A 10,836-nucleotide genomic window follows, 5' to 3' on the forward strand; every position below is an offset into this window, starting at 1 on the left:
TAGTTTGTTTTACTAAGACAAATGTCATGGGAAACCACCGGTACTTTTCAGAAATTAACTGTTCATTGGAAAAATATCAACAAATAATGTATTGGAAACAAGCAGTGTGAGCATTTTTGTACTGTCATGGATCAAACATTTCCTACGATAATTTTTCAACTCTAAATAAGAGATGTTTGTCTTTTCTCCATTTAGGATTTTGAGAAGCATGAAAGCATGGAATATAGGCCACAGAAAAAAATTTTTGTTAAGTTAAAAGATTGTATTGAACTTTTTACAACTAAAGAGAAGCTGGGTGCAGAGGACCCATGGTAAGTAATTTTAAGTCATTTTGGATAGAATTTAAATTTCTAAACCAGTATGTAAATTCTGTCTAAAATCTTGTAGTTCTGGCTTTATTCAGTCAAATAATGAATTTGACCATTGCTAATCAAAAAAAGTTTGTAAACCTATAGATAAGGCTAATTGTGCCTAAGTTCAGGTGATAAAGATTGCACCAAGTGAGCATAATTTTTAATTATGGGCGCTGTGAAAAGCTGTTAATCAGAACCAGTTTCAGAGCTTCAGTTGGAATGAAGCTTTTAAGGTTAATGATCATAATAAAACTTCAAAACTGCTATTGTTCCTCTTGGAATTTTCTTGAGCTGGTTGTGAAGATTAAAGGTACCTTTGTTCTGTGCACATTGCACTGCTTACATGTGGGGTGTAAGATGTTTCCAACAGTATAGCTTTCTTGAATTTAATATCAAGGTTGACTTATTTGTACTTGGGGTGAAGTTTTTCTCTTCAAGAATTTATGTTTAAAATCTATAAGTCTTTGGTATTGAAGATTTTACTGCAAGTGCAGTACCCAGAGATTGAAAAATGTCCTAACTTAGGAGGTCTTTCCATCATCCTAAGTATGCTTGATCAGAGAAAAGGGTTTTTTCTTGAAAATTTCTATTCAATAAATTCAGAGGATTTGGTTTTTATTGTATGTTTATTCAGGTACTGTCCAAACTGCAAGCAACATCAGCAAGCCACCAAAAAACTAGATTTGTGGTCATTGCCCCCTGTGTTGGTGGTGCATTTGAAGCGATTTTCCTATAGTCGTTATTGGCGAGACAAGCTGGACACACTGGTTGATTTTCCTATTAGGTAGGTCTCAGTGAGTTAAATCTGGTCATAGCTCTCCTAATTATTATCTAAAAAGAATTTGACTGAAGTCCTGTGAAATCCAATGGAAAAGTAGATATTCTGCTGCGTAAAACAAGCTGCCACTTTGTTTGAGTTGATTTAATAAAGGCGTTTCCCCTTATGCAGGAGATAAAACCAAAGAATGGCACGGTGGCTCAGTGATTAGCACTGCTGCCTCTCAGCACCAGGGTCCCAGGTTCGATTCCAGCCTTTGGTGACTGTCTGTGTGGAGTTTGCACATTCTCCCCCCACAGCCAGAGATGTGCAGGTCAAGTGAATTGGCCATGCTAAATTGCCCATGGTGTTAAGTGCATTAGTCGGAGGGTTGGTGTGGACCTTTTTGGGCCGAAGGGCCTGTTTCCACACTTAGAGAATCTAATCTAATCTAATCTAAAGGATGTGAATAAGAAACAGTCACTAAACATATAAAGAGCTCAAAACAAACTTCCATACCTGATAGAGTAATTAGACTGTGGACCACTGTACCCCAAAGAATGAGGCAAATTGCATCAGTGTATTTAAGGAGAAGCTAGAAACACATGAGCACAAAAAGAATGAGATGTAAAATGAAAAAGAGTGGAAGGTGACTTTTTTGGAACATAAATATTGGCACAATGAACAGTCTGTTTCCCTGCTATTATGTCTATGTGATATTGTGGGTGCGCTGTCTAGGGTTTAGGCATCTACTCCCTTTCTCACAAAATACTGGGCCACTGTTTATGGCAGTAATTAGATTAGATTCCCTATAATGTGGAAATCATCAACTTGTTTGATTTTTACATTCATTGGATCTTGCTGGACAATGCTGATAGAGATGAGAGAATGGACCTAAGCTATCACTGTGGAAAGAGACAAGACTGGGAAGCAAATGTTCTCCTGGTTAAAATCAGGACCATGTTGGTTAATGAAGGATAATGAGAGAGAGAGAGAGAGAGAGAGAGAGCCCAGTAACAGAGAAGGAATTCAGATTGATGGGGGATCATGAATTAAAAATGAAAACCTCTCAGAAGAAAAGTTTAGAGGAATAGAATTTCATTAGTTATCCCCCTCCAGTAATCACTCTGTTCACAGATATTAACTTTTTTTAACTGTAAAGGAATCGAGGGGAATGGGGAAAAGGCAGAAAGGTAGAGTTGAGGATTATCAGATCAAACAGATCCTATTGAGTGGCAGGCCGCCTTCTATGTCTTATACTACTGACAAACCACAGATAAAGTAGAATTTGCTCATTTATACTGATGATATTTAGATTACGTATAATTTGAGGCATTAGATTTGTATATTTAAACAGGGAAGGGTTAAAAATGGATGGGTAATAAGAGTTGACAATTATTGTGAGCAACAATTCTGTCTAAAACTTAGAACTAATGTCTGAAATAGAATATAATTTTGGAATTGTGTATAAGGAAATGATAATGTGTCTTTGTTTTCATTAGTGATTTAGATATGTCAGAATTTCTTATAAATCCAAATGCTGGTCGTTGTGAATATAACTTGATTGCTGTTTCAAATCACTATGGTGGAATGGGTGGAGGACATTGTAAGTATTCCAATTTAGAATTTTTTTCTACAAAGGCCAGAATATTGGATCTGTACTGATGAAATTTTAATGTGATTAACTTTATTAAAATGCTCAAGTTATAAAATCATCTGCTTCCACCTTCCTCCCTCTAGTTTCAATTGCTTGTAATAGGTAAATTTCATTAGCTGCTTACCTCAAATAAAGAACTGATTGCAAGAACAGGAAGGGTAGTGGGGGAAAGAGATCTGCACGCAAAACACATGCAACTATCGTGCAATCATCTTGATGTCTGTCAAAAATGACTGTTGACTCTGGAATCAACTGACTAGGTTACTGGTGAAACATTTGACTGTTTCAAAATTGTCCAACATGCAGAATGGATAACTCAAAATCTCCATCCGAAATGCTCATTCATGTCTTTGTTGCTTGTAAACTTGACTATTACAATACACCACTGGTTAGCTTTCCTTCACAGCCAGTGATAAGATAATCCAAAACTCTGTCTCTGTACTAACTGGCACCAAGTCCCATTCACCCATTACCCCTGTGATCATTGTTTAACTAGGAACAAATGTAAGTCAATGTTTTGATTTTAAAATTCTCATTTTTATTTCCAATCCCTCATGAGCTTACTCCTCCCAACTCTGTCCTTCCTTTACTTCAGGCCCCTTGAATTCTGATTTTAATTGCTGATGATTGGTAGCCATTTATGGCTGCACAAGCCTTAAGTTCTGAAATTCTCTTCCTAAGCATCCTTGCCCCTCTCTCTCTCGCCTTTAACATATACCACAAAACTGTAACCATCAATCAAGGTTTTGGGCTTCCTGAAAATTTTCCTTCGGTGGTTTGGTATCAAACTTTGCTTTATAATTGTTCCTCAAGTGCTTCACGTTGATCTGCTATTTTAAAAGCACTGATTAAATGCAATTTGTTGTTGATTGGCATTAATTTTAGATCTCTGTTGAAATGCTTGGCTTATAAAATGTTGGGTCTGTGCTGAAGCTATCATATTGAATGTTGATTGACTAGAATTAACATTTCAGCTTGCTATGGTGTCTCAATTTTGACCTTCCACTTGGCTTCAGATGCATTGCTTTTGATATTGTTTAATACTGTGCTGTATAAACCTCCTAGTTGTTGTACAAGCAGAAGCAGTGCCAAAGCCTGCCTGATTTTTTTTGAGGTCAGTTCCTGGGAAGGTTACTGCTTGTGTTCTTGCTGGACCAGAGATCTAAACATCTTGTTGCAACAAAAGTCCCAGACCACAGGAGTCACTGCTGTCTGTGTGATCTAGGCCATTGATTACTCAAAATATCAAGCTGTTTTATGATGGGGATTGCTCATAGTGGGCGATAGCACTGCATGTTTGAGTGTTACTTCAAAGCTAGCTTTTTTGCACAGCTTTCGGTATCAGAAGTCTTACTGCTAAGTTTGTGTTTATCTCAAGAATATGTAAACATTTTTTACTAAAAAATAAAGGTGAAGTGACTACAACTTCACCCATTATCCTGGATGTTTTGTTGAACTACTAAAAGTATGTTTCAGTGCCAAAGTGCCTTTGTGTGGCAGTTATCAAGTTTAAAATAATGAGCCTGCTGCCTGGGCTGCCTTTCCTGTGATGATCCTTAGATTTTGATGTTTTAAATGGTATGCACTTTTTTAAAAACAAAATTGAAGCAAACAATTTAAACCTAAAGATTATGTTAAATAATAGATACAAAAATATTTCAGAATATTTGTAGCCAGTTTCTCTCATCAGTTGTGCTAATTTGCCTTTATCCAAAAGACACAGCCTTTGCCAAGAACAAAGATGACAATAAGTGGTACTATTTTGATGACACCAGTGTTTCATCGGCAGTAGAAGACCAAATAGTGGCAAGTATTTTTTCCAATACTTCTATTCCCAATAATAGAGTACCAGTATTTTATTCATAACTGTTTGTACAGACAGTTGTAAAAGTAGTTTTTTAAAATTTGATTTAGGGGAGAAAGTGAGGACTGCAGATGCTGGAGATCAGAGCTGAAAATGTGTTTCTGGAAAAACGCAGCAGGTCAGGCAGCATCCAAAGAGCAGGAGAATCAACGTTTCGGGCATTCCTGAAGAAGGGCTCATGCCCGAAACGTCGATTCTCCTACTCTTTGGATGCTGCCTGACCTGCTGCGCTTTTCCAGCAACACATTTTCAGCTTAAATTTGATTTAACCTAACCAACAGTGCAAATTTGTGATGCTCCAAATACTTTGTTAGAAATAAAGAACCTTATTTATTTGGCATCTTGCAAGCCCTTGAGCATCACATCACCTTGCCTGTTAAGTGTAACCATTCTATAATGGGACAAATCTTGCTAGAAAATTAAGTGTAATGCAGCCCAGTGTATTAATTTACATACAGCAGGGTGCTAAAGGTAATAAGAAATAAATGTTTCCCTGGTCACTAAGAAAAATCCTATACATTGACAGATCATGGACACATTTATCATCTAATTTGAAATATGGCACACACAATAAAACTGTATTCCTTCATTATTATACATCAATCTGTAATTGGAGAAGTTCAGATTTGGAGTCATCCTCAGTTGTTTTATAGCATCACATAAGCAGACTAACAACAAATATTGTTTCAATCTGTTGGGGTTCATGCTCACCTGCATACAATTAAGAACACTTAATATGCAATGAACTCCTGATGCTCTTGTGGAGTAGTGCTAGCATCCTTATCACTGGGCCAGGAGAACTGGCTTCTTGTCCCACTTGTTCTGCACATCTTCTTGCAAGTCTGAATAGGTTAATTAAAATAATTACACAGATTAATGATCTTTTGCAGTGGTAATATCTGTAATTTGGGCCAGAAGGTTCTGAATTTAAGTGCACCTGTCCTGGAAGTGGGTTGTCACAGATTGATTAAAGGAAGTTTGGGGGCTCTTGTGGTGCAATGATAGTCTCCCAACCTCTGGGTCAGAAGGCCCAGTTTCAGGACCCAGCTGCCCTGGACATGCTTGCTCTGGGTGTGCATTTCAGTTGGGTCAATTGAAATAGCCACAGTGATACTTTCCCTTCCTCTAGACCAGAAGATCTGATTTCAAGTCTTACCTGCCCTGGTGGTGTGTCTTGCATGTCCAAAAGATTAATGATTATATGATTTACTCTTGATCTTGCAAAGCTGTCTGAATCATAATTTAATACTTAAATACCTGGGCTGAAGTTAAAAGCTCAGGACCTCTTCACGGTTAAATGAAAATTCAGCCACTGATGCATTATCTGAAGGCAGCTGCAATTCCTTGTATTTACTTGTGCTACCAATTATATATTTCTGATCATTTTGATGTATTTATCCCCAATCTCTTCCCATTATTCCCTTGCCTAACAAAAATTCTTGTCTTCAGATGGCTTACTCATGAGCTGAAAAGCTAAAAGTGCTTGATTATTTCTTTCCATTTAAAGACAGATAACTCCAAGAAGTTATAATAAACGAACTAATAAAACAAAATTTGGGTTTACTGTTTTTATATTTTGTAAAATAATTAAATATCAAAACAGCAATGATTCTGCTGAAATGTGGCCAGGGAATTGTGGTTACTGAATTTGATGTGAGCAGGCATTTCACAATAAATGAATCTACTTTCTTTTTCATTCCAACAGTCAAAAGCAGCTTATGTCCTCTTCTACCAGAGACAAGATACAATCAGTGGTACTGGCTATTTTGCACACGATCATAGTGCCAAGAAGGAAACCTCTACATCTTTAGGCATCCAGCAGGAGAGTGACGAGGACTGCAATGAGAATGATGTAGAAAATGAAAACTGCATGCACACAAACTGACAGCAATGATGCCATGTCAAAACTCTCCCATGCAGATTCCTGCCCGCAGGCACTGGAAAGCTAGAAACATACCACAAATAAAGAGCGAAACATCATCTGGAAAAGAGGTGCTACATCAGCCCAAGCTAAAAGCCATTTTGGATTTTACGTGATGAGATAGACTTAAGTGAATTACTTGAAGCTGAAGTGTATTAGAAAATCAACTAGAAGCTAATTGCGGTATATGATTCATGAAATCTATTTGTCTTACTGATGTATGCTGTTCTTTACACTAAACATAAGAAATAATTAAATGGTTCCCCCTTCACTCCTCCCAACGTTTTTGAAAATGTGATAGTTCATCTCCCAAAAAAAGTTAGTTATTTTTGTAAGGATTTTGTTCCATGAACTAAAGTAAGCAGAAAAATGTGCAATGTACGTGCCCTGCTTAAGCAATGGCAAACATGAGCACTTAAACAGAATGGATCACTAATTCAGTGACAGCTCCTGCCATCTTTGTCGAAACAAGCATCGTAAAGCCCATAAAAATCGAGGACGAGACACAAAACTGGCTATTGAAAAATGCCATGCAATGACTTCCAAGTTCCCATTGATCATCATCAATTAACCTGTATTATGGGTTACTGTTCCAGATAAGCTAAGTGGAATGGACCCATATTGTGGAAGTGAATAAAGCTTGTGTGTGTGCTACCTACGAACATTTATCAACTCTACTTTAACCCTTTGAGGACTGCAGTGGCATTTCTGCACCAAAATAAGGAAACAAAGGAAATTACAACTATGTTCATTCAAGAAGTCAACAGATTTAGAAATGTTCAGCTGTCCCCGTATACTTCTCAATTCTACTTTCCAAATAATTGTGAGGTGCAGCATTAGAAATGAACCGAAAGTCGTTTCTGCAGGTATTCTGTGACAGAAAACGTATTTTGTAAACTGCAAATGGGCTTGCAGTACTCAGGGTTAAAAATAGAATGTCATAATAGATTAAATTGATGTGCTGGATAATTTTCATTTGTTCAGCAAACTTGGTTTGCACTCTTTTACTTTTGGTGTATGACCAGGGCCTAATGTAACTATCTTCGTAACTCTTAAGTTATTGTATTAAAACTAGGCTCAAAAGCAACAATATAGCAATGAATTACATTATCAAATTTAATAGAACAAGTGAGCAAGAGGGTTAATTTTGTTTTAATTCCTTTTTGGAATTCACCATAGCCTTACAGCATATTAAATTGTGTATAGTAACCATTTGCATGTTGCAGTAACAATTGTATATATTATTGGGTAAACCTAGTTGAATTTATTGGTGAGCTGTACTTGAGGGGCCAGGATGCCAACAGCCTAGAGTGGGATTTTGATTTTTTTTCTGAACTGCTGCTTTCCATTTGATGTAAGTCAAAGGATGTGTTTTTTGGTTTCTTACTGCCATTGGCAGAAGCTGCATAATGCTTAAGAAATTGCTGTTCTATATGAAGTTGATCGCTTTCGTGTCCCATTGCCAATAAAGGAAATGATGGTCTTTGCTTTTAAATGAAAACAAAAAAAACACATTATAAACTGATTTGAATGGTGTATTGTATAAAATAAGTTCACTCTGTGAGTGCACACTTGGTAAATTATTTTATTGAGATGTTATAGTTAGACCAGGTTGAGTTAAGTATGAGTCGAAAATGGCTTTGCAGAGTAACTTGATATTAGTGCTGATAATTGTTGATGTTCTATTGTCTAATTTTGCCCTTTTTTTATTTTATTCTCCCTTTACTTTGTAAAATGGAAGTCATGAACCTCCAGCATGTCTGAGGTAAATGTTTGACTGCACTTCATTTAATTTAATTTTACATTTGAAACTTGCATGTTTGTTTATAAATTTACAATAAAGTTATGCAAGGCCTTAGCCACTCCACTCTGTCCTGATAACTGGGTAAAGCTTACTGCAAGCTCAGTTGTCATTGGTTACTGGGGAATATAAACTGCACTGGTATGATAGGTATAGTGTACTACAAAATGTTTTCAGTAAAGGTTTACTAAGTTTCATACTTGGCGTTAAACAATTTGCTCAATTAATATTTCCTTAAATGGATAGCATTGTTAAAATATATTTGTGGAAACTTTGCACACACGTGCAGTTTTATTTCAATGATTGTAATTCTTATCAATGAATAAAAATAAAAACAAAAGACACGAAGTCATAAAGGATGTTATTAGATGGAAGTTTATAGGGTTTCAAGAATAGTATAATCATATTGATGCAGAATTTAGATCCTAATGTTTAATGCAGTTTATGTGAAGGTGAGATATTTGCCTATGAAGGTTAAAATTGGCACAAATTTATAATTTAAATTGACAAAAGAAAGTTTCACTGTAGAAATTGCAGGATTCAGAGATCAAAGGGTAAACTTTTTTTTCTTTAGTCTATGTGCATGTTGTTGGGGGGCTGGCATTTCTTACCAATCCCTAATTGTCATGGAGAAGGCAGTCCATTTGGTATCAGTACACCCACAGGACTTTGAGCAACAGTGAAAGAATGGCTACATTTTCCAAGTCAGGATGGTGAAGATTGAGAGGAACTTGCAGGTGATACTCTTTTTGTTGCTGTTGTCCAACTAGACGATGTGCGGAGAGTTTGCAGGGTGTTGTTTGTGAAGTAGTGGTGAGTTTCTGTAGTGCATTTTCTCAGAATCACTGAATTGTTACAGCACAGAAGGAAGCCATTTGGCTCATTGTACCTTCTATTGCCTTTTTCATATTCTGCCTTTTCCCCATATCCTGACACCATTTCTATCCAAATAATCATCCAATCCCCTCTTGAATGTCTCAATTGAACCTGCCTGCTCTACATTTCCAGGCAGTGTATCCCACGTCAGAACTACCTGATGTGAAAAAGTTCTTGTTTTTCCCTCACATCGCCCTTGCTTTGTTGGCACATTATTATGCATCAATGCCCTCTGGTTCTTGTTTCTTTGAGTGCAAACAGCATTCCCCTATCTACTCTGTCCAGTCCGCTCATGACTTTGAAAACCTCTATCGGATCTCCTCACAGCTGCCCCCCTCCAAAAGAAATGCAAGCTCAATATCTTTAATCGGATAAGTGAAGTTTTACATTCCTGGAGCAATTCTTGTAAATCACTTCTGCTAAGATACTATGGAACCCAGAACTATACATAAGAGTCCAGTTGGGGTCTAATAAGTGTTGTTTTTATTCACTCATGGGACATGGGCATCACTTGCTGGCTGGCCAGCATTTATTGTCTGTCCCTACATGCCTTTGCGAAGGAGATGGTGCCTCTTGAACCGCTGCAGTCCGCGTGCTGTAGGTTGACCCATGGTGCCATGGGAGGGAATTCCAGGAATTTAACCAGTGACTGTGAAGGAACGGTGATATATTTCCAAGTCAGGATGAGGCTTGGAGGGGAACTTGCAGGTGGTGGTATCCCCATGTATCTGCTGCCCTTTTCCTTCTCACTAAAAATGGTTGTGGATTTGTAATAATGCTGTCTAAGGATCTTTGATGAATTTCTGCAATGCATCTTGTAGATAGCACACACTGCTGCAACTGAACGTCAGTGGTGAAGGAAGTGGATGCAGTGCCAAAAACGTAGGCTGCTTTGTCCTGGATAGTCTCAAGTTGCTTGAGTGTTGTTGGAGCTGCACCTACCCAGGCAAGTGAGGAGCATTCCGTTACACTCCTAAAGAGTGTATAACTCCCCAGGACCTGATTAGGTTTACCCTAGAGCTCTGTGGGAAGCTAGGGAAGTGATTGCTGGGCCCCTTACTGAAATATTTGTATCATTGATAATCACAGGTGAGATGCCAGAAGACTGGAGGTTGGCTAACGTGCCACTATTTAAGAAAGGTAAGGAAAAGCCAGGGAACAATAGACCAGTGAGCCTGGCATCGGGGTGGGCAAGGTTTTGGAGGGAATCCTGAGGGGCAGGATTTGCATGTATTTGGAAAGGCAAGGACTAATTACAGATAGTCAGCATAGCTTTGTGCGTGGGAAGTCAGGTTTCATGAGCTTGATTGAGGTTTTTTTTTTGAAGAAATAACAGAGGATTGATGAGGACAGAGCAGTAGATGTGATCTGTGTGGACTTCAATAAGGCGTATGACAAGGTTCCTCATGGTAGACTAGTTAGCAAGGTTGTTCTCATGGAATATAGGGAGAACTAGCCATTTGGATACAGAACTGGCTTGCCTGTGACCAGAGGTGTGCCGCAAGGAACAGTGCTGGGTCCACTACTTTTTGTCATTTATATAAATGATTTAGATGTGAACGTAGATATAGTTAGTAAGTTTGCAGATGACACCAAAATTGGATGTG

At 37.8% G+C, this 10,836-nt stretch overlaps 1 protein-coding gene across 3 annotated transcripts in view; it reads left to right on the top strand.

The window, feature by feature from the left end:
* Positions 1–8,614, top strand: part of LOC132824853 (ubiquitin carboxyl-terminal hydrolase 15-like) — a 114,153-nt gene extending 105,539 nt beyond the window's left edge. For all 3 annotated transcript variants that reach the window (XM_060839640.1, XM_060839641.1, XM_060839642.1), the window contains 5 exons: positions 196–311; positions 988–1,137; positions 2,613–2,716; positions 4,485–4,573; positions 6,337–8,614. In XM_060839640.1, the coding sequence (XP_060695623.1) occupies positions 196–311; positions 988–1,137; positions 2,613–2,716; positions 4,485–4,573; positions 6,337–6,516 (639 nt within the window). In that variant the 3' untranslated portion in view covers positions 6,517–8,614. The remainder of the gene's footprint in view (positions 1–195; positions 312–987; positions 1,138–2,612; positions 2,717–4,484; positions 4,574–6,336) is intronic.
* The last annotated feature ends 2,222 nt before the right edge of the window (positions 8,615–10,836 follow it).

The sequence above is a fragment of the Hemiscyllium ocellatum genome, chromosome 19 (genome assembly GCF_020745735.1).
Source record: "Hemiscyllium ocellatum isolate sHemOce1 chromosome 19, sHemOce1.pat.X.cur, whole genome shotgun sequence".
NCBI classification, from domain to species: domain Eukaryota; kingdom Metazoa; phylum Chordata; class Chondrichthyes; order Orectolobiformes; family Hemiscylliidae; genus Hemiscyllium; species Hemiscyllium ocellatum.